Source organism: Pithys albifrons, chromosome 20 (assembly GCF_047495875.1).
Source record: "Pithys albifrons albifrons isolate INPA30051 chromosome 20, PitAlb_v1, whole genome shotgun sequence".
Taxonomy (NCBI): Eukaryota; Metazoa; Chordata; class Aves; order Passeriformes; family Thamnophilidae; genus Pithys; species Pithys albifrons.
In genome coordinates this window covers 11,547,904-11,570,486 of record NC_092477.1, presented here as the reverse complement: position 1 = coordinate 11,570,486, position 22,583 = coordinate 11,547,904, and the positions used below count along the sequence as shown (strand labels likewise).

Sequence of the window (22,583 nt, the reverse complement as noted above, 5' to 3'; positions counted from 1 at the left end):
GACTGTCTGTAACACTGTTCATTTATCAAGGTCTTAATTGCTCGTAATTCCGGTGAGGGGAAAGCAAAACAATCTCAACCCCCTCAAAACAGTTTCTTTAGTAAAATGTCCATGTGCAAAAAATGGCACAAAGAAGGGTTTGGGTTCTACGGTGTGTTCCTTTCAGGCAAGTTCAAAGGTGGGATCTACAGGTGCCGTTTAATGTTTTCTTCATACCAAACCCCACCATCTCTGTTCTTCACATATTTCATACAAGCTTTATTGTATTAAATATAGTCAAAGCAAGGAGTGGGGTCAATGACTGGTCGTGATTGTTTTCGGAAATTATTGCACAGCTAATTGGCTATTAACATCATTCCCTCGTTAACGTGCATCCTGCCGGAGGAAGGAGCTCCAGGAGGCACTGAAGGCACTGAACTTGCCGTGTCTCAAACCTGCTCCTCAGACATCCACGTCTGCCATGGCTCTCTGCAGAGGATCCACAGCCCAGTAGTCGTCATCCCAGCCCAGGAACCAGCCGGAGAAGGTGGGGGGCTCAGAGCCTTGTTTGACGATGGTCACGGGTGTCCTCTTGTCCCGGTTGGACGGGTCAGTGTCGATGTATCGCTTGGCTGGGGGGAGCAGGGAGTCCCTGAGTGCCGGGAATCGCAGCCACACCTGGGCGGCTCAGGGGGCTCAGGGGGGCTCGAGAGGCTGTCACACACAGCCTCACACAGTGTGAGATCATAGAGACACTGACACACACAGCCTCACACAGAGACAGTCACACAGAGACAGCATCACACAGTGTGGCATCATAGAGACACTGTCACACACAGCCTCACACAGTGTGAGATCAGAGACACTGACAGAGACAGTCACACAGAGACACTGTCACACAGAGACACTCTGACATCATAGAGACACTGTCACACAGAGACACTGTCACACACAGACTGTCACACAGGGACAGTGTGACATCATAGAGATACTGTCACACAGAGAGTCACACAGAGACAGTGTCACACAGCTTCACACACAGACCCTGTCAGACACACACACTGTCCATTTCAACAAGGAAAGGTTTTCACCCTGTGGTTCTGCCCGCACCTGTCACAATGTGGATCACCTGCCTCATGATTAGACAGTGGGACAGTGAGAAGGGATAGGTCAGAGGGGGAAATGTGACATTACCAGATTTCAGTGCCTCGGTCTTTTCTTCTTCTTGGGCATCTTGCCCAATCCATACAAAGACCTAAAGAAAAAAAATAGCATATTAATTCTTTCAGCAACAATCAATCTCTTTATGACGGGATGATTTAGAGGAAGTCTCAGTGAACAGAGCATGACACAGAACCAGAACTTCCCTGGGTTGTTGACCCTACTGACCAAAGCCACCAACTGATCTCAAGAAGCTTCTTGTTTACGTTTTCTCTACATAAATTGTAGATCCATGAGCAAATTCTGCACTAGTTTAACATCAGGGGAAAGTAGCAGATATTTGAACACCTTTACATTAAACATTGACAGTCATCTCTAAGTTGCCTTGTGGCTGATTTATGCACAGTCTATGATGTTGTAATGTAGGTCAATCTAGAGCTGCTCTGTGCCTATTATTTGCTCCTTTTGTCACGCTGTAAATGTGTTGTACCTGATCCCACGTGTCAAGGAGCATCACGTCATCTGTGGCCAGGTCATCCTGAGTCAGATCTCCAGGAACTTCTTCAATCTGGAAAACAGAGGGTTAAGATGAGCACAGGCTTCAAGCGCCACTTCACCTGTGCAGGAGCAAGGCCACAAGGGGAGATCAGAGGTCAGCCCAGCTGGGGGCTCAGGGCTCCTTTCTCACCGTGAAGCGCCCGCTCTTGTTGGAGCACGCGAAGAGCCGCGGGGGGTGAGCGTCCATCTTCTTGTCCTTGAGCCGGGGCGAGGTGCGGTACGGAGCCTTCCCGCCCAGGGCTGCCCAGAAAGCGTCTGCAGGAACAGGGGCTGATGCTTCAGGTGTTCATGGAACCCTCCTGAGGCACCTTTGTGTCAGAGAGCCCCAAAGGCCCACAGACAGCGCTCAGTGCCCATGCCCACATTCCCTTGTTCTGTGGGACTAAACACCCATGAAATGATTGCTGAGGGTGTGCAGCTGCACAGCAGTGACCCCACACCCCGCTGTGACCCCTCACCTGGCTCTCTGCCCTCAGACACCTGCACTGGGCGAGCTCCCAGTATCTTCAGCACCTCCTGTGCTCCTGATTTCTCAGCATTGCTGGCTCCTTGGCCAACCCAAAGGTAGGCAGCAGAGGGAGTTTTCAGGACAAAGGCATCGTTGGAGTTCAGCTGGCTGGCAGTAGGATCCAGCTGAAAGGAAGGAACATTGCAGGTGTCACAGGTAATCATCCTCTACACAGAGCCCACTGGCTGAAAATAAACCCAGAACCTGTTGTTGGATAAATCACAAACACGATAACCCCCTGGGAGCATGTGGGGCTGTGAGATGTGTTGGGTGTTCCCTGATCCAGGTGATGAGTTGCACTTACCCCATGGGAAGAGTAAGTAACTGCTGCCCTGAGATCTACAGCTGCACCTGACCTGTGGCAGGAGGGCCTGGCTCTGTCATCCTGCCAGGCTTTATGGCGGTGGCAGGAGACTGAGGAACTCCCTGGGGAGCACATGGCAGAGCAGTTCCTGCTGTGACACTGATCAGTCATTAACACCATCTCTGTGTCAACAAGGACAGGCTGCCTTGAAGCTGGAAACTTGGGAAGTTACTGCAGTCCCAGAGCAGTGCCCTCATCTCCCCCGTACCCGTTCACCAGGATTTCATCTCTGTGGGGCTGTTGCACAGGGTTTCTGTCAGAGGAGTGGGGCTCTCAGCCTGTGTCCTGGCACCAGTTATGTTTCCACAGAGGGAATTCAGCTCTTCCTGCCCTCAGCACTGTTGTCACACAGTGGGCTCAGCACCAGTTCCAGCAGCCCAGCCCTGTCCATGGGATCCCATTCCATCATTCCCTGTGCACACACCCCCAGGGCTCCACATCCAGCCCCGTCCATGGGATCCCATTCCGTCATTCCCTGTGCACACACCCCCAGGGCTCCACATCCAGCCCTGTCCATGGGATCCCATTCCATCATTCCCTGTGCACACACCCCCAGGGCTCCACATCCAGCCCTGTCCATGGGATCCCATTCCATCATTCCCTGTGCACACACCCCCAGGGCTCCACATCCAGCCCTGTCCATGGGATCCCATTCCATCATTCCCTGTGCACACACCCCCAGGGCTCCACATCCAGCCCTGTCCATGGGATCCCATTCCATCATTCCCTGGGCACACACCCCAGGGCTCCACGTACCTCCACTGCCCTGGTGGCTCCGGAGGTGCTGGAGCGGACCTGGAACAGCCGCGTTTCCGCAGGGGCCGTCTGGCCTCCCTCCCTGGAGGTTCCACCCTTGTAAACAACCAAGGGCTTTCCCCCAAACATGCTCATCAGGTGAGGTGGCTCCTTCCCTTGCACTACTCGTTTCTGGAGAGAAAGAAACGTGCTGTCAGTTTTGAGAAATGGCCTTCAGAGCCCCTGCCCAGCTGGAATACTCACACAGCAGCCAGCTGGGGCAGGAGTTGAATACATGTATTATTTATTCCCACAGTGTCAGGGGTTTGGTTTCTGCAGAGCTGTGTGTTTGTCCTTTACCTGCACAGGGGTCCCTCCCAGCTCCTCATCCAGCTGCACTGTGAGGAATGCAGAGGTTGCAATCTCATCCTGTGTGGAGTCAGCTCCCTGCCTGGAAGACAAGGCCACATTCCAGCTTTATTTTCAGCCCTTGTACACACACACACCTTACAGAGATCCAGAGGAGTGAAGGAAAAGCTGTGTTTGCAAACCTCTGCAGCACTTCTTTCAACAGGAGGGAGACATGGATAATCCTGTACTGTAGCACAGGGATTACAGGGGGAGATAAGAACCTTTTCTAGATAACAGCACAGATTCTGTAGTACCTCCAGGCCAGTCTCCCATCCTCTTTACAGCAGCCAGTTCAAATACCCAGCTGCTGGTACTGGGATCAGGGACTGGGCAGGCTGTGCCCTTTCTGGGTTCAGACAAGGGTCCTGCCTGTGCCCTCTGCTTGTTGATGAGCAGGAAAACCACCCCTGTGAGACTGACTGGAAAACTATAAGGACACAGGCTGGGAACTGTCCCAGTCACAACAGCAGAGCAGCAAAAGTTCCTTACAGCATCTCAGAGGTGCAGGAACTCTGGAAACAGCAGCAGAGCCTGATCCAAAGAAGGGAGTAACTACTACTGGGAGGGGAGAAAAGCTAAACCAAAAATAAACTAGTACAGGAATTCCCTCCATTGTTCCACTTCAAATGAAACATCCCACACCTCTGGCAGTGTTTTATTGCAAGGGATGCTTGTCCAGGGTGAGTTTTTCCCCCCAAGGTTCCTCTGCAGGTGGGAAGCAGCAGTGAACCCTTTTCCAAGGGCCCCTCAGCCCACAGGGCCCCTCACCAGGTGTAGATGATCTGCCCCTTCCTGCCGCCGTGCTGGTAGTCGTACAGGATGATGTAGCTGTCGCCGCCGTAGAACTGCCCGTACGTGGCTGGATTCACCGGCACCTTCTCGGAGCCCTCTATCCTCCAGATCTACAGCAGGAGGAGCAGGGGTGCCTCAGGACGAGCCATTTTCCTGCTTCCAGAGTCCCCAAATTCCACATCCCAATCCCCACATTCCGAATCCCCAAATTCCGCATCCCAATCCCCAAATTCCACATCCCAATCCCCAAATTCCGCATCCCAATCCCCAAATTCTGAATCCCCAAATTCCGCATCCCAATCCCCAAATTCTGAATCCCCAAATTCCGCATCCCAATCCCCAAATTCCCCATCCCAGTCGCCAAATTCCCCATCCCAATCCCCAAATTCTGAATCCCCAAATTCCACATCCCGCAGCTCGCGGTGCTGCAGCCCCCCCTGCCGGGCCAGCGCCGCCAATGGCCCTGACAACGGGACAATTCCCGTTCCTCGCCATGGAACGGATCTGGGAGGTTTTTCGGGACACTTTTGGACAGCCAAACCTCGGCCAGGACCTCTGTGGGCTTCTGAAGAGCCCCCAGGCCTTTCAGTCCTATCTACCCCCCTGCTTCTGTGAGCAAAGACAGGGACAGGAGCTCCAAGACACACAGGTGTGATGGCAACTGGCAGAACAATGAGGAGGAGGAATGAAGAAGTGCAGGGTCAGAACTAACAGAGTCAGCACCACTTATCTGCAGGGCTCTGCAGACCCTGCTGGTGTTCCTGCTGCCAAACATCCCCCGGTGGTTACAAACCCTCGGTGTTAGTGGCTGTCAGGCCTCCCTTTGTCCCACTGCTCTTGCAGGAATGCCATCAAGGAGCAGAGCAAAGCCTGGGGACCTTCCCCCAGGGGTTGTGGCCCTGCTCACCTGCTTCTTGCCCAAGCCATCGTCCTCCATGCCGTGCTGGGCTGCCATGGCTCTGTTGCTGTGCAGAGTGGCCGCGTCGAACGGGACCTGCTCGATCTTGGCCACGTGCCCAGAGACGTGGGCCTGGCCCAGCCCATCTGTCTGGTCCTTGTCCCGCCAGTTCTTGAAGAATTGCTTGAACAAAGGTGTCTCACCACTCTCAGGGAGGACTTGGATCTGAAATAAATGAGCCTTTGGAAGCATCTCCCTAAGAACAGGAGGGCAGGTCTATTTCCAGGCGGGCTGCTCAGCCTTACCTGGGTATGTTTGGGATAACCCATCTTGTCAATGAACTCAGAAGCTGTTTTCAGTGCTGCCTTCTTCTCTTCAGAGTTGGCACCTTTGCCTTTAATGAAAACACAGAGAAAAGAGGTCAACTGATTTTACCCAAAGAAGAAACTGTCCCAGGTACCTTTTGCAACAGTAGAGAGGCCCAGCCCTACAGATAAACGATGCCAGACAGCAAATGACAAGTGTTTCATCTCTCCTGAGCCCTTTGTGATGGCTCAGAGAACACAACTGCCTTTCTACTTATGATATGAATTATTTTCACCCTGGTTGTTTCTAGTACCTTTCCAAACAAAGATCTTGCCATCTGTGCCATGGTCCAGGATGAAGCAGTCGTCTGTGCTCAGGGCTGCCTGGGAGAAGGGGTTCTCATCTGCCACCAGGGACACTGCCATGTTCCCAGCCCCGTTGGAGACCTGTGAGAGCACAGCACAGAGCTGTCATCGGGCCCTGCTGCTCCTCTCCATAGTGCAGAACTCAGGGAGGGGAAGGGAAATACACTGGAATGCACTGGCTGCTGCAGGCACTATTGTTTTCAAACAGGATACCTCTGACCCAGCAACACTGTGACAAAAGCACAACACTTGCTGGGAACAGTTCAAGTACTTGTGGCAAAGCAGGTACTGCTGGGACCAAAGAGAGACTGGCCCAAAGTGGTCAGTATCTTCTAAAGCAAACCAACTGCACTCAGGGATGGAGGGTAACTGAGAACAGGCCTCCTTGGCTCAGTAGGGTTAATAACCTCAGTTCCTGTAGTGACTGATGAAGTTCCACATTACAAACCATTCTGGCAGATATTCACTCCACCATTACTGTCTCCCTACAGTCAAAGAGGTGATAAGGACACCAAAAGCACATGGACATATGGTTGAAGCAACCAAGGTTCATACACAAAGCTTGATAAAAAGCCAACAGCAGAGTGAGGCAGGAGCAGGACTTGGATCAGTTCGACTCCTCTCTGCTGTTCCAGCTCCATCTACTGCACAAAGACCACTCTGTTCTCCCCAGTGCCGTGTCAGGATCTCGTTACCTTATAAAGCTTGGCCAGCTTTCTGTTGGCAGTGTCGGTTTTGGTCTCATCAGAAGCTCCTGGTGGCAAAGCAGGCTTTGGTCCCAGGACCTGTGAGAGAGAGAAAAATCATTACCAGCCAGTCCAGGGGGACCTTCACTCCCAGATGCCCCAGCCAAGACAGCCAGTAGGAGAACATTCTAGACCAGCAGTGCCAATCCCCCCCGATGTCCCAGAGATGCAGAGAACCAAGTCTGCGCTGAGCTGTGTGTTTACATGACACTTCATAGGAACAGCCACTGCTGAGCCTGTCCCACATCCCACCCACCCCTCCACACTCCCCCCTGCCTCTCCAGCACAGCCAAAGGGAGCAGTGGCTGACCTGGAGCATCTCCTCGCGCTCGGCCCCCTCCTCCATGACGAAGACCTTGGCGCGGCCGTTGCGCTCGTTGTCGCGGATGCCCTTGGCCAGCACTGTGGCCTTCAGCCGCTCCTGCCGGTTGCTGTTGGAGCCACACCATTGGAAGATGTTCTGGGGAAAGAGGGACATCTGTCAGAGTGACAATCCCCTGTCTGGATGAGATGGGACTCCATGGCTGGGACTGAACAGACTGGCTGAACAGCATTTCGGGTGCTCAGCACCGGAGGTGGCTCCAACAGAGCAGGGAAAACCCTTTGTGTGAACTCTGAGACACCTCCTGCCCCTGGGAGTCTGCCAGACCTGCCTTTTCATGGTACTCACACTGCCCAGGTCCAGGATGAAACAGTCCCCTGTGTTGAAGCTGTCCCAGCTCACAGGGACCTCCGTGGCCCGCACTGTCCTCCTGCCTTTGACCTGCAGCAGCCTCTGCACAGTGACCTCGTTGGGAACCACATGTCTGAAGCCAGAGGCCACACCACCAGCCTGAGGGAAAACACAGCAACAAGGACTCACACTGGGACTGGTGAAGAGTGTATATAACATGCCCTGTCTACCAGAGATTATCCCAGCCTATAGAACCACCTTCTCTGCTAATAAAGGGACACTTGGAATTCCTTATCAATGCAGGAAACAGGACTCATACCAGTTATCCTCAAAAAAGCATAACCAAATTCAAGTGAATGAAAATAACAAGTGAGTGGGAAACAAGCAAAACAGAAAGAGCAGGAAAGTCTTAGACATGAGGGAATGTGAGCACTTCACAGGCATTTGAGCTGATACTGCTCTCCTTGTGCCCTTGGATTCCTACAGACACAACTGCTCTTCTGTGCATGTTTTCCCTTCTGTCTCACTTCACTGTGATGGCAGGGAAGAGTAACTCCCACTGCTGTTCATCTGCTTTACCAAAACATGCACATGCTGAGGAGGTGGTTAAGCACAGAAACTGAGTCCAGGAAGGTCAAACTGTTATGTAAGTGGGGAGAAGTTAAATCTCCTGGGTGGGCGTTTCCCATTAACTCTGCTGCTCCTTAAATTCATTCCAGGTGTCCTGGGACTGTTCTTCCCTCTGCTTCTCAAAGGAAAACAAAACCTCAATTTCTGAAGTTTTCTGGGGCTTTTCTTTTGTATTATTAATTCAGCCAGATCTCTCCCACTGGGATCTGCTGTTCTCCACCCTGTTCCAACTCATTGAAAACATCTGGTTGAGAATGGGTTTTAAACAACTGGAGAAAGGGCAATTCTCTGTCTTCTGAGAGCTGGGCAGGGTGCCACGTGTTGCCAACCCCATTGAGACAGGTCCAACAGAGCCCAGGGAACACCCACCTTGTACTTGATGCCAGATTTGAAGTAGCCCAGGAAGGTGGAGGACTCGTGGCCCTGCACCTCGCGGTGCTGCACTGCCCTGCCCTGCAGGTGGTCGTCCATCTGCACCGTGAAGATGGCGGCGGCGCCGCGCTCGTCCTGGGAGCTCTCATCGCCTGCAGAGGGGAGGGAGGCACAGCTCGGGACTGCCCCGGGCTCTGTGCCTGGCAGGAGGGGGACAAAGCCCTGGCACGCCCCTCAGGGACACTGCCTGCAGCAGGCAGGCAGGGGAGGGAAGCATCCCACTGCCTGAGCCAGGGGTAACATCCGACCTCTGTCCTGTGAGGCACAAAGGGTTTCAGCCAGCCCTTCCACCTGAGACCTCGTCCTGCCTGAGAACCTCTGCAGAGCAGGGACTTGTTGTGTCATCCCAATCAGGGAAAGGTGTTTGTGGGAACAGGGGTGGCTGCACTCCCTGCTAGAACCGGGCTGGCTGCACACTCCCTGCTAGAACCGGGCTGGCTGCACACTCCCTGCTAGAACAGAACAGGACTGGCTGCACACTCCCTGCTAGAACCAGGCTGGCTGCACACTCCCTGCTAGAACAGAACCGGGCTGGCTGCACACTCCCTGCTAGAACCAGGCTGGCTGCACACTCCCTGCTAGAACCAGGCTGGCTGCACACTCCCTGCTAGAACAGAACAGGGCTGGCTGCACACTCCCTGCTAGAACAGGGCTGGTTGCACTCCCTGCTAGAACAGAACAGGGCTGGCTGCACACTCCCTGCTAGAACCAGGCTGGCTGCACACTCCCTGCTAGAACAGGGCTGGCTGCACACTCCCTGCTAGAACAGGGCTGGCTGCACACTCCCTGCTAGAACCGGGCCGGCTGCACACTCCCTGCTAGAACAGAACAGGGCTGGCTGCACACTCCCTGCTAGAACAGAACAGGGCTGGCTGCACTCACTGTTGCCCTGCTCACTGCTGCAGGGACCACTGCAAAGCCCCCGGTGGGCAGGGCTGCATTGCCCCCAGAGCACCGGGCTGTGTCCCCGTGGGCAGGCCAGGCTCAGGCTGCCCGGCCCCTCCCCACTCACCCAGCCAGAAGTGCAGGTCGTACTGCAGGTTGCCGCTGCGCTGCCGGATCGTGTTCAGCACCAGGTAGGAGTCCCCGGTGAAGAAGTCTCCGTACAGGTTTTTTGGCACCGGCACCAGGTCGAACTTCTCGATTCTCCAGATCTGAAGGCCAGGCTCCTTCCCAGCCTTGAGGAACTCGGCGTGTTCCACCATGGTGACAGGCTGGGGACACACAGGACAGGGCTCAGTATGCAGAACACACAGAGGGTGTGTTTTAATTGAATTGCTTCTGAGCCCTCCACTTACTGCTCCAGGCAACAAGTGGAAAGTTTCCTTTTTTCCCTTGCATTGATCACTGCTGATTTTCACTTCCCATCACCTCTGCTTCCTGGCTTGTTCCTGACTTACCTTTCCTAGACTGTTTTCTCTGAGTTTTGCCTCTCTCGATTTTAATCTATATATTTTCTTTACAATTTATATCTTTTCAATATGGCACAGAACTGAAGGGCTAATTCCCTTTCCTATAGATTTATAAATTTCATTCCAAACCGTTGGAATCAAACCCCTTTTAACTACACATTGTACATCTTGCACAAACATTTACAGGTTTCCTAAAACCAGTGTGATCTCACCCAACTCTTTCTAGAAAATGCTACGAATGTCATCAAAGATGTAGATAATTAACAGGTTTCTTACAGCTTTTCTTACAGAATGTTACTTCACTACTTGTGTGTAACTTGTCCCTTGTAGGAATTACACTCATTTTCACAACATCCTGTCCTAAGGACACTGCAATTTTGGTTTATTTGTTTATTGCCTTACTTATGCAATATATTAACACTATGCAACATCCATTGTTCCAACAAACATAATGAACACTTTTCTCTATTATAAAAGAATTCATTCTGGTAATTCTGGAAGGAAATAGAACATTTCTGTTGCCTTGGCAATCAAGTTTGTCCATGGATCTCATCATGCCTTTGAGTGCTGTCAGGTAAGAGGGAAGAAAACATTCAAATATTCCATTAGAAGCATCCAGAGTTTGACAAAGAGTTCCCAGCAGCTGATGGACAAAAGTACAATAAGCTGAGCTTTCAAGGCAGAAATAAAGGATGTTACAAACTAGAAAGCAAAACAGCAAGTTAAGTGCCAGTGACTCCTAAGCTGAAATCAGATCTCATAGATGGAAAACAATGAACTTTATCGTTGTGATTCCAGCCAGCCTGACTTCACTTCTCCCAGATTCCCACCTCAAAACGGGACAAAACCCTGGCAAAGAGTTACAAGAGAGTGGGGCACTTATGAATACCTGGAAACCAGAAGTTTCTCAGGGTTTAATTGTGATGCTGATCACTTACCACAGCTGAGAGCACAACAGCTGCTGTAACAACATATCCCAGCCCTGCCATGGACATGGAGCTGGCACACTTCAGCTGCAGAGCCATCGTGCAGAAAAGGGTGAGAAAAAGACAATTGAAGTCCTTGTTGCCCATTTCTAGGAGCAAATGCGCTTGTCCCTTCTCCTGCAGGAGCCGTGGGGAGTCCCAGCGCCCTCCCCTCGCTGCTGGGCAAGATGAAGGGCAGAAGCCACTCTTTTATCAGGGACAAACACACCCACCCCCTCGGCAGGGCAGGGGCGGAACGTGTTTGTGCAAACAGTTCTCTTGGAATCTCGGCCTCCTCAGCCGCTGAATCCCAGCAGGCTCCAGCTCCGGACAATGTGCTATCCATTACCAGCAGCACAGCGAGGGCGAACGAGCCAAGCAGCCGTCACGGGGCCAGCGGGAGAGGGAGGAATCAAGAGACGTCGGCAACAGAGGCAAGGCTTTGTCAGCTGGAACTGCGGCGCTGATGGGCCGCAGAGGAACAGCGCGGTGCTCCAGCTGGCAGGGCAGGCAGGGAAAGAGGGTTTGGGGAAGACAAGCACTGAAAGGATCCATCTGAACAACCCGAGGGTGGAGGGAATGTTCCCTCAGCTCCCTGGACTTGTCAGAGGAGCAAGATGCAAAGTTCAGCCCTTGGATGGCACTTCCATACAGGCACTGCCAGAGGAACACACGGGGGAGGCCCTGGGGATGCCCCAATGGATTTCAGCTCCTGTGCTCTCACACGGGGCCTTCAGAGGCACCACAACAAGAGCTCACTCAACCATTGCACAACCAGGGATTTCTGAGGGTGTAGCAACACCCTGTGCAGAGCTACCAAGCCATCAAACCTACTGGGCCCCATGGAATTACAACAGCATGGCTGATTGTAGCATCCCAACAACCTGCCACCAGCAAAGAGATTGTTCCTCCAGCCACCTCTCACTTCAGCAAACCTGCCCATCATGTTTGCCAAGTCTTTGCAGTGGGGAAACCGGGCAGGAAACTTTCCCAGTGCCCCCAGGAATGGAGCAGCCACACAACGTGCTTTCAACACACCCTGGGGTGAATTCCTGCCAGGATGAACTTCCCACTGCCAGAATCTCTCAAAAGATGCTCAAGGAAGGGGCCAAGCTCTCCAGCCACAAAATCCCACAGGGGAAAGAGCAGACCCCGCTCTGCTTTCTCTACTCTCCATGAGGATATTTTCTCTCTCATGAGAACTCTGTTTCTCTCTTGTCCAAGCTGATGCATTTTGTTTTGAAATGTCACCTTGGAAAAGAAAAGTACCTTTAAAACTTTCACTGGAAATTCTCAAACTGAAACAGGCACTACAAACAATGTGTTAGTCGTGATGGTATTTCTGATCTGTGGGAAGGAAGTTCAGAGTGTCAGAGGTCTGAGCCCCAGTGAAAAACACGCTGGAGCCCTGACTCCAAGGAAGGCAGCTGGGAAAGGCTTTGGAACCCAAACCCAGCTGAGTGGGTTGCACAACATTAGAGAGAGATGGGCCCTTTCCAAATGGAAAAGTACTTCGGGCTTTTTATTAATAAATTAAATACCTGTATAGTGCCACACCTGGGCAAACCTCACAGACCTTTTGAAAGCAAAAAGACCCAGGATCATGTTCTTTGTTAACATCCCACTGTAGGATATACTGGAATCTGCAGATATATGTATAGATGGTGTTTTGCAAAGCAATTTATTAGTCTTCTAATTAACTTGCTCTTAATAAAACTGTCCAGCTCAGTCCCAGAAAGGCTGTGGTGCAGGGCCAATGTCTTATGCAAAGGAAAGTTATTTAAGGAAAACAAGGAAGGATCTTGGAATACAGGGTTTCAGTGCAGATGGACCAGCTAAATGACACTTGGCTGCACAGAGATAAAAACAAGACCTCTGGAAAAGAAATGCAATGGTTTGAGCAAGCAGTGGAAGCCAAGAGCTTGTTATGGGCTGCAGATGTGCAGTGACAGAGCCATGACAGGGCTCCCTGGGGTGCTGTGTGATGGAGCCTGGCTGGGAACAGTCCCAGGGTGTGCTCAGTGCCCCCAGCACCAAATCTGACACTTGGGATGTGAGGGAAGCTGGCACCGACACAAGCAGTGCCTGGCACAGACCAAGGGCAGAGTCTGGAGGCTCCTCTCCAGGGCAGTGCTCAATGGTTTCCCTGAGGCTGGAGCCACTTGTTTCAGAGGAAAGGCCACAAAGACAGAGGAAAGGCTGAGTCCCTGTGCCCAGCTGGGCACCCTCCCTGCTGGGGTGTGGGAGCCCTCAGTGCTGACCTTCCCCTGCCTCGGATCTGGATGCTGTTGTTGTCTCTCCAGTCCAAAACACCTCTTCCCACCACCCTGCAAGTGCACTAAGCTGCTCCCTTTGCCTCCCCAAGTCCCTTCTTTCTGCTCTGCAGATTTTCCTCGGGCTGTGCCTCCCTGTCCTCTGTCACAGCCACTCTGTGCCCTCACAAACCAACACCATCAGCACTTTGGCCATTTGTCTTTCCTCTCCTCTCTGTTTGTTTCTGCCAGGGAGTGCCCAGTTCTGCACTGCTCACAGGGGGCCCAGCACAGCCATACTGAGAGGGGTGTCCTGTTCCCTTCTGGAAAAACCTGTGGACACAGAGCCTGGAATGTCTCACTCCACCTCATCACACCACAAAGGCTATTACAGGCAATAATTAATACCTGGTTCCTCCAGATCAGCTGTACTGCCACATCCTCACACCTACCACCACCTAAAGCATCTAATGATGTATCTAAAGTATCTTTCTACAAGACAATATCATCCAAAGCTGACAGAAAATCTTTATTTTATTCAGTAACTGACACCAGGGTAAAATGAGGACAGCACTTTTTTAGGAGCCACAGTTAAGTTGTGGCAGTTCACACCTGTACACACCACAAACACAGCCAGGACTTACCTGCCCAGGAAAGCTCGGCTGGATGAAAGGAGACTGAAAGCAGTGGTGGTGGGCCAGGTCACCACGTGGCTGTGGCATTTGCAGCTCAGGTGATTTGACTAAATTTGCCATGTAAAGAGGGCCCGCCCAGGAAGGTCTGCAGCGAACGCAGGTGACAGATGACAGCACCCGAACCACCTGCTGGTCACTGCAGGAACAGGTCCTGCCTTGCTGCAAGGCTTGGGCTGGATTCTGACTTTAATGGTGACACTTGCAGAACATCAGGATGGCTCACAAATAAACACTGAATTTCTAAAGTCTGGGGAGAACAGGAAATCTTAGTAGAGCCTGAATCCACACTACAGTCATGCTGCAAAAATGCCTCTACTGCACCCATCCTTATTGTATCTTAGGGGCAAATAGTTGCATTTCCACCCAACTAACTCTCTCTTTCCCTCTGTTCATTTGCCAAACATTGCCTGGAGAATATGAACTGCTGCAAAGAAAGAGCAATATATGCCCTCATGAAGAGAAAGCCTCCCTTGTCTCCAGCATTACAAGCCTCCTATACCAAGTGCCAGAAGAAGAAAATCGCTGCTGTATTCCTGCTGCAGCAACAGGAAACCCCTAAATCCCTGTGTTTTGCAAGAGGCAGAGCAGTGTAATCCTCCTAGTATGATCAGCCCAAGGAAATCAACAGGTTGTACTTGCCAGTAACACCCAGTAGGAGCTGCAATCTCCAGATCACTGTCTGAAATAGCCACACTGGAGAGACCAATTAAACAAAACACAAATGAAGTTATTTGCTTGCTCGGGGTTTAGCTGTTTCTGCACTTGGAGCAGGATCTCCGCTGCCTGACTACCCCTCCCGCAGCCACTTCCTCCGATCCTTTGCCGCCCATCAAACCCGCGGTGAATGTGTCAAGGCAGAGGGGGAGCACAGCAGGGGCAGAGAATGAGCACAGCAGGGGCAGAGGGGGGAGCACAGCAGGGGCAGAGGGGGAGCACAGCAGCGGCAGAGGGGGGGAGCACAGCAGGGGCAGAGGGGGAGCACAGCAAAGGCAGAGGGGGAGCACAGCAGGGGCAGAGGGGGAGCACAGCAGGGGTAGGGGGGGAGCACAGCAGGGGCAGAGGGGGAGCACAGCAGGGGCAAAGGGGGAGCACAGCAAAGGCAGAGGGGGAGCACAGCAGGGGCAGAGGGGGAGCACAGCAGGGGCAGAGGGGGGAGCACAGCAGGGGCAGAGGGGGAGCACAGCAGGGGCAGAGGGGGAGCACAGCAGGGGTAGGGGGGGCACAGCAGGGGCAGAGGGGGAGCACAGCAGGGGTAGGGAGGGGCACAGCAGGGGCAGAGAATGAGCACAGCAGGGGTAGGGAGGGGCACAGCAGGGGTAGAGGGGGGGGCACAGCAGGGGCAGAGGGGGAGCACAGCAGGGGCAGAGGGGGAGCACAGCAGGGGCAGAGAATGAGCACAGCAGGGGCAGAGGGGGAGCACAGCAGGGGCAGAGAAGGAGCACAGCAGGGGCGCTGAGGCTCTGCCGGGCTACAGGAACTGCACACACAGAGCTGCTGGGCAGGACAGGGCAGAGAGCCCAGCCCAGGATCCCAGCAATGCCAGTGCCCCCTGAAACACAAACACCTGCCTGTCCCTGCAGCCCCCTGCCAAACCAGGGTACAGCACCACTGACTCCTCAGGAAGCCACTGAGAATAACTCTGGGGGGATTCAGCTTTGTTGCCAAGGTGACAGGCATTGAAAAATGTCTAAAACCAGAGATTAGCTCAGTTTTCAGAGAGCTCTGAATTTGTGTGCACACAAAACTAAACCCAACCCCTTTCCTTCCATGCCTCGAAGAAGCCAATAAACATTATTTGGGATAAGAAAATGTGACATGGAGAGCCTCCTCCTACCCCAGCCATGGTGACTCCATGGACTATTTCAGCTCCTATTTATGAGCAGCACAGTTATTTCCAGCAGATCCATCTGAACAGGGAGCCACAAACCTCAAAGAATTCGAGCTGAATTGCCTAACTCAGATCAACAGTCCTGGACATGAAGCACAGCATTAGCTGTACACTGGCAAGCAGGTTTTTTGCATTTGTTGAGCTAAAATTCCTACTAAACCACCACAGTGAGTGAGAAGGCCTGGAAGGTTGGAGCATTGTTCACTTTTTCCAGCTGTTTGTTTGCACTGTGAGTCACAGCAGCTCTCTTCTGGTCTGCCTACCTTGTGAACAGACCCACTTGGTAAACACAGAGGGTTTGGTTGATGCACAGATGCTGAAAACTCCAACACAACAGCCTGAGTTTCTCCTCAGCTGCAGTGCTGTAGTTTGGGAAGAATATTACACAGAGAAAGCTGTGCAGAATATAAAGGTGTCCTGTCTGAACACACCCTGAGAAAGCTGCTGATACAATCAGCTGATCCAACCCAGTGTCAGAGCCCTGCCTTGGGAGCATTGGTGAGAGCTGAATCATGCACCCAAACACAGCCCAGGCAAGTCTGCAGCACTGCAAACCACTGGCTGCTTTCACTCAGTGGGGAGCAAAAATTAGTCCTGAATTACTCCCAAACACAAATCACTGCTCAGTGCTGAAAAACATTTTCCAGGAGTGCTTATGTAACACATAAGACATAAACCAGCACATCAAAATGTGACTACCACCCCAAAATACGTCCCCTGGAGAGAGCTGGTGCTGACAGCCAGAGCACGTTAAGGGAGGCAGCGAAGACATGCCTGTGGTCAGCTGTTGATGACACAGATGTTCTTACTCCTGTCACCAGCCCTGCCTGTGTCCAAGGGAAATCATCTGCAGCTTCAGGCCAACTCTTTTTCCCTGGAGAATGAGCCAATACATTCTGTAGCACAGGAGTCTGTTCAATCCATGATCCATAACCCAAGTAAGAACAGAGTAGCACATTATTGGCAGAGAAGAAGGGCTGGAAACCAGGAGAGACTCCAAATGGGAAGTGTGGAGCATGGCCTTGGCTCCAATCAGGCACAGGCAACTGGGAAAAGGACTTACAAGTCCCTGCTACATGTATGACCAGGACAGAAGTGCATGCCAGTGTTAGGGCTGGGTGTCAGTGAGTAAAAACCATGTAAATGACTTTTCATTGGGCCACACTGCAGGCAGAGCAGGGCAGGTCCCACAGCCCCTGCCCACGGGGCCAGCAGGAGTGCAGGGCACTCCCCCATCAGCTCCCACCCTCCACGCCAGCTCTAGAATCCACCCTCCCAGCTCAGGAACCTGCACATGAGACACCAAGCAGCTCAGAGCTGACAGGAATTAGTTCCCCTGATGCATTTTCCAGATCAAGGTGCTGCCAGTGAGGGCCAAGCACCAGGATGTGGGGCTGGGGGTTCCGGGGTGCAGGGCCCTGCTGGCAGGGCACACACAGACCTGCTGTGAGCCCAAACAGCTCCTCCAGCCCTGCCCCAGCACACACACAGTGCTGGAGCTCCTGCACGTCCCCAGGAGGGCACGGGGCCCACTGGTTCCTATTTCTCATAAAGTGGTTTCCCTCACAAATACCAACTTCCCGGTAAGTCCAGACAGACAGAGAGAGCTGTGAGAGTTCCCCTTTGCACTCTCCGAGCACAGGCAGGTGTGGGCGCTGTGAATGGCTGTGGTTGGAGGCGCAGAGCTGCTCACGGGGCGATCCCAGCGCCGTTCCTGACAGCGGGAGCAGCGGGAGCAGCGGGAGTGCCCGGCTCCCACCCCGGAGGGCACAGCCACAGGAGGGCGATGTACAAACATGCCAAAATTACCGCCCCTCCCTCACTGCAAAGTGAGCGACAGAGGGGGTTTCATTTGATTTCACTTCAGTTCAGGTTTCGGTGTGGAGGAACCACAAGCATTCCCAGAGCAAACAGCCCGGGAGAAGGGAAAGCCCTGCTGGTGTCGGTGCTGCTCCAGCAGCTCCGTCCATCTTGAGAGATCCTGGGATGATTCATTTCCTCCGCTGTATTTTTACTGCGTGTGGAAACACTCAGTAAATAACATATGTTTAAACTTTGGGTTTGGATGGTGTCCCACGGACTGTTCTAACACACACAAACCGTTGTTTCTCCCTCTCCAACTGTGCTGGGACATCAGCTGAGATCCACCCCAGCTCTCCAGGTTCTCAGTGGGAGGTGAATGAGGAACAACAAAAGAGAAGAAAAATGAAAAGACCAAAACCACAGCCTGCAGTTAGAAAAGAACACTTTGAAACATGTAAAAGGGAAAAATAAATCTTCAGAGCCCATACCATCCAACCCAGACAGCACCACATCCCAAATTTTGATCACAAACCCTGACAACCTGGTTTGAATCTCCTGACTGAGGATGCACTTACTGACCAAGTCCCAGAGTGGGGAAAACTGAACAAAGTAAAATGAAGGTCATTCTCCAGGGGGAAGTGTGAAATCCCCAGAACACCAACCAAACCACCACTCCCAATGCCAGGGGCATCACCAGGCTCCTTCAGCTGTCTTTGATCCAGCATGGCTGTTCCAGTCTGGCACTTCCAGCCTGTCCAACCCTGCAGAGCAGCCCAGGGCAAGGCTGCCAGAGCTCTATTTACCCCTCTGACTAATGTCAGAGCTCTGTTTAACCTTGCAAGTGCGGCATTAGAGGATAATCAGAGATAAATACCCAGCCACCCTGCTGAGAGAGCCTGCTCCTGCCTCTCCTGCCTCCTCTGCCTGGGCTCTCCTTCCCTGAGCAGGTGGGAAGTCCTGAGGGCTGACATTTCATGGCACTGCCTGACCTGCTCTCCTCAGTGAGGGGTTTATCAGTGTCACATTATCAGCAGCTCCCTCCCAGCGCCTGGATCCACATGGATCAGACTGATGGGCACAACCAGCCCAGTGCTGTGTGAGGGCACATTCCCTGCTGCCATCGGACATCCCAGCAGGGAGCTGTGTCTGCAGGGTATGAGCACACAGGGACAGGGACAGAGTCCCCAGCAGTGCTGGCAGCCAACAAGAGGCCTGAGGGATCACAATCAGTGCACTTTTGCTATCAGGGTGCAGGACCCCAGTGTGAATGCTGGAAACCTGCCAACATCCGTGACTTCTTGGGAAGCAGAGATGAGGAGGAAACACGTCCTCTGACATCCAGGCCTGTGCTGCACAGTCAGCTCACACCCCCCCACCACTTCATTTACCTTTCTTCTCCTCGCTGAAGTATCTGAATGAGCCTTCAATTCAGAAATCCTGATCAGGACAGTTCCCAACTGCCAAAGTCACAAGGACAGGCCTGAGGAAAACTGCCCAAGCGCTTTTCCATGCCCTTCTTTGCCTGAACCTGTGTTATGAGACAGAGCTGGGGCTCTGGGGCTGTCTGAGCCTGCTGTGCCTTTCCCCCGCCGCTGTTTGGTGGAGCCTCCTGCAGTAAATCGCTTCCCAAAGTGCCCCATCCAGCGAGCAGCTCTCTGGCTGTGCTCTACCCCCACCTAGGGAAAACAGGGAAACAGGGAAACAGCTCCAGCGTGGCTGCCAGCTGAGAGCTCCAGCCAGCTTAGTGCTTTTATGGGAAAAGAATTCATCATCCAGGGCATTTCTATCTGATTCCCTTAGGCTTCTTAGTGTCTGAAGTGATTAATTAATGATTAAGGGACTGAAAAGACAGACTTGAACTAATGCTGTGAGAGGCAGAACCAGTGATGTGACAGAGGGACACAAAGAGGGGCACCAGAGGAAAAACAGATAACTTGATGTTCTCTCCTGATTGCAAAACCTCAGTGAGCCTCAAAAGCCACTGCACAAGACATCCTTTGAATCTTGAGTTTAAAAGGATCCCAAGGAGATTACAAGTGGCCATGCAAAAAAATAATATACACAATTCTCTCTTCAGTTTGCATTTTTAGAAGGGATATCAAATACCTGGCCTGGGGAACCAGACAGCCACTAATCAACAGAAATAAACCCCACTGATCACCAGAAATAACAGACAGCTTGTTACACACAAACTGCCCACATCAGAATCTTCTGCCTTTGCAGGAAAAGCATTTGATAGTAATCAGCCAGAGGCAGAGACACACTCAGAACCTGCTCATCCACATGACAATTCCCGAGTGCTGTGGGACAGGAAAGAACAGCAGCTGTTTCTCCCAGGCAGCAGTTGCTGTGCTCAAGCTCCTTCATATCTGTGTTTAACCACATTCTGCTTTACTGCAACCAAACTGCAAAACTTGATCACTTCAGCTCAAAGAAAAAAACCTCGTTACTTTTGGGGTCAGGATTCCAAAGCAAAACAGGGAAAGGGTTGGTTTGGGAAGCTGCACATTCCTGTCCAAAATCCCCTTTCCCATACACGCTACTCAGTAGCAACAGTAACATCTGAGACTGGGATTAAAATGGAAAGCTTGTATTTGTAAGTGAGCTGAGAGCAGATCACAATCCTGAGTACAAAATACATCCCTGGGTTATTTTAAGAATGGTTTAGTTCCCACTGGGATCTGTAAAACACCCAAACAACAACAAAAAAGTTATTTTATCTGAATTTAGGGTGGGAGAAAGCACTGGCTCATAAGCTGAGCACAGTCCCTGCTGCATCTTGTCCCGTGGGAAGGCCTGTGCCTCTTCTCTTCCCCAGGAGCAGCACTTGGAGACACTGCTGACCACACCACCAGCTCAGCAAAGGGCTGAGCACTCCCCAAATTATATAAAGTAACAGCAAAACCAGCCCAGTAATGGGACACTCAGGCAGCCTTTCAGCCAGAGCAGTGCCCCTTGGGAACACCATGGATTGGGGATGCTCCCAGCCCTGCTTTGCTGCTGAAAGGGGGGAATTCACAAACATGTTGGGTTTGTGCCTGTAAAATCCCAGTTACAGCAGCACCAGCAGGGGCATTTGTGCTTTGTCACCCTCCCCACACTCAGAAGCAGCCAAAGGCTGATGGCTGGTTCAGCTTCCCCAGGGTTTATCCCACAGCACTGGAACTCCATCCAGCTGGAGAAAGGCTCCCTCCACTCTTGTGAGGGCAGGAGACATTCCCCTGGGCACACAGCAGAGACTCAGCTCTCACTGAAATTGTTATCTGAGCTCTCAACCAACCACTGGAAAATCCCTCCCTGTGTTTAAACATTTGACATTTCATAAACTCGCCATCCACCCAAGTGACTGAGGAGGTGCAACTACCACTCCTGCCCTGCCTTCCTGGATTCCAGTGAAATGCATGGAGCTGGAGTTCCCAGCACTCAGCCAGTCTGGTGATGGCACAGACAGACACTGACACCCCGGGCTGGTGCAGCAGTACAGGCAGCATTCCCATTGTCTGCTGCTCCAGAGATGGACAGAGTCCAGCCAGAGCCTGGAGCCCCACCAAGCCCAGGGAGTGGCTGTGGTGCCAACAGCACCATCATCCCGTGGAGCAGACACTAAATGGGGCTGACTTCTGCTTCTCTCTGCTCGTGGCACCGGCCAAGCTTCAATCTCCCACCTCTCTGGGGTACAAACTATGGAATAAACTGTCTCATGGACAAGAGAAACCAGCTGCAAGAGAACCATTCCTCAGTACTCAGGTTTCCCTTCATTTTTCCAGATGGATGTTATACAATATTCTGTAAAACACTTTGAGAAACCTAAAGGAGGAGAGACATTTAAGGAACCCCCACCCCAGGACGCCCTAGGCTGAGCCATGCTGTCCTCCAGCAAAGGAAATACAGGAAATTTGGGGGGTTGCTGATAAACTTGCATCATGCAGAGTTGGTAGTGGAAAATGGAAATTGTAATGATCAGTAAGAAAAATAAGAGACTGAAGGGAAACAATGCTTAGTATCATCCTTGTTAGCAAAGTCGGATTTTTTACATCCGGAAGCAAATAACATTCAAAGCAGTTTTATTCCAAGAGGATCTACTTACTAATGAGGCCTCCTTGAAACAAGTCATCCCCATAACTTTATTTTTTTTACCACTCTTCCTAGGAAACATTTTAAATACGTTTTCAGTGTCCACATTTTTGGAATTTCTATTCAAACAGAGCTTTCAAACATTCTTCCCCCAGGCAAAGAACAAGCCAAACAAACCCCCGCTGTTCCCAGCGCCACTCGCGCTGCTTTCACCGGCGTTCACAGGGTGTGCGGGGGGTCCTGCGGCCCCCGGGCCCGCACCGACCGGCGGGCAGGACCTGCGGAGCCCGCACAGCCCGGCACGGCTCGGCACAGCCCGGCACGGCCCGGCACGGCTCGGAATAGCCCGGCACGGCCCGGCCCGGCTCGGCACAGCCCGGCAGATGCCGCAGGAAACGCCCCGGGACGGGCTCCCGGCGCCACGGCCGCCCCTTCCCTCCCTGCCGTCGGTCCCTCCGAGCCCCCCCGGCCCCGCCGCCCCTCGCGGGGTCTCCGCGTTCCCTCCGCCCGGAGCGGACCCGCGGCCGCCGCTCCCAGCCCTACCTGTGCCGGCACTCGCGGGGCAGAGGCGGCTGCGGGGCTGGGCAGGGCCGGGCAGAGCCGGGCAGGGCAGGCAGGGCAGGGCAGGGCAGGGCAGGGCAGCCCCCGGGGCGGCCCCGGCGCGCCCCCAACTCCGCCCCAGCGCCCGCCCCCTCGGGACACGGGCAGGGACCGCCGGGACAGGACACCGGGACCGCCGGGACACGGGACCGAACTGGCACTGCAGGACCATGCTCATGTCGCTGCATCCCCCTGGCACCACAGCCACGGCTGGGGCATTTGGGCTGTGGGCACTCACAGGGGCAGTGCCCCTTCCCACAGCTGCTTTTCCCTCAGCTCCGGGCCCCCATTTCCAGCTCTGACAGCCACAGCCTCTCTTCCCAACTTCCCAGTCTT

At 52.9% G+C, this 22,583-nt stretch overlaps 1 protein-coding gene across 4 annotated transcripts; it reads right to left on the bottom strand.

The window, feature by feature from the left end:
- Positions 1 to 3: 3 nt before the first annotated feature.
- GSN (gelsolin) lies at positions 4 to 22,450 on the bottom strand. Of its 4 annotated transcripts, XM_071574618.1 has the most exons (18): positions 22,191 to 22,450; positions 21,661 to 21,718; positions 9,571 to 9,772; positions 8,496 to 8,650; positions 7,494 to 7,655; positions 7,134 to 7,283; positions 6,773 to 6,862; positions 6,026 to 6,158; positions 5,712 to 5,800; positions 5,416 to 5,631; positions 4,485 to 4,618; positions 3,666 to 3,756; positions 3,327 to 3,497; positions 2,157 to 2,331; positions 1,829 to 1,953; positions 1,631 to 1,708; positions 1,174 to 1,234; positions 4 to 611 (listed from the first exon to the last, which is right to left on the bottom strand). In XM_071574618.1, exons 1-18 carry the CDS (start codon positions 22,433 to 22,435, stop codon positions 442 to 444), a joined length of 2,505 nt encoding a protein of 834 aa, XP_071430719.1. In that variant the 5' UTR covers positions 22,436 to 22,450; the 3' UTR covers positions 4 to 441. The 4 variants fall into 4 exon arrangements, with proteins under 4 accessions (XP_071430719.1, XP_071430722.1, XP_071430721.1 ...); XM_071574621.1 differs by lacking the exon at positions 21,661 to 21,718 and having other exon boundaries at positions 22,191 to 22,274; XM_071574620.1 differs by lacking the exons at positions 21,661 to 21,718; positions 22,191 to 22,450 and adding an exon at positions 13,832 to 13,957.
- Positions 22,451 to 22,583: the final 133 nt, after the last annotated feature.

Excerpts from the sequence above, each read along its gene's own strand:
- GSN (XM_071574618.1), bottom strand. The coding sequence starts at position 22,435 with ATGCAGCGACATGAGCATGGTCCTGCAGTGCCAGTTCGGTCCCGTGTC. Across the intron at positions 21,719-22,190 it reads CCCCGCGAGTGCCGGCACAG|GAAGAGTGGTAAAAAAAATA; the intron begins GTAGGGCTGGGA and ends AATGTTTCCTAG. Across the intron at positions 3,757-4,484 it reads GGGCAGATCATCTACACCTG|GCAGGGAGCTGACTCCACAC; the intron begins GTGAGGGGCCCT and ends CTTGTCTTCCAG.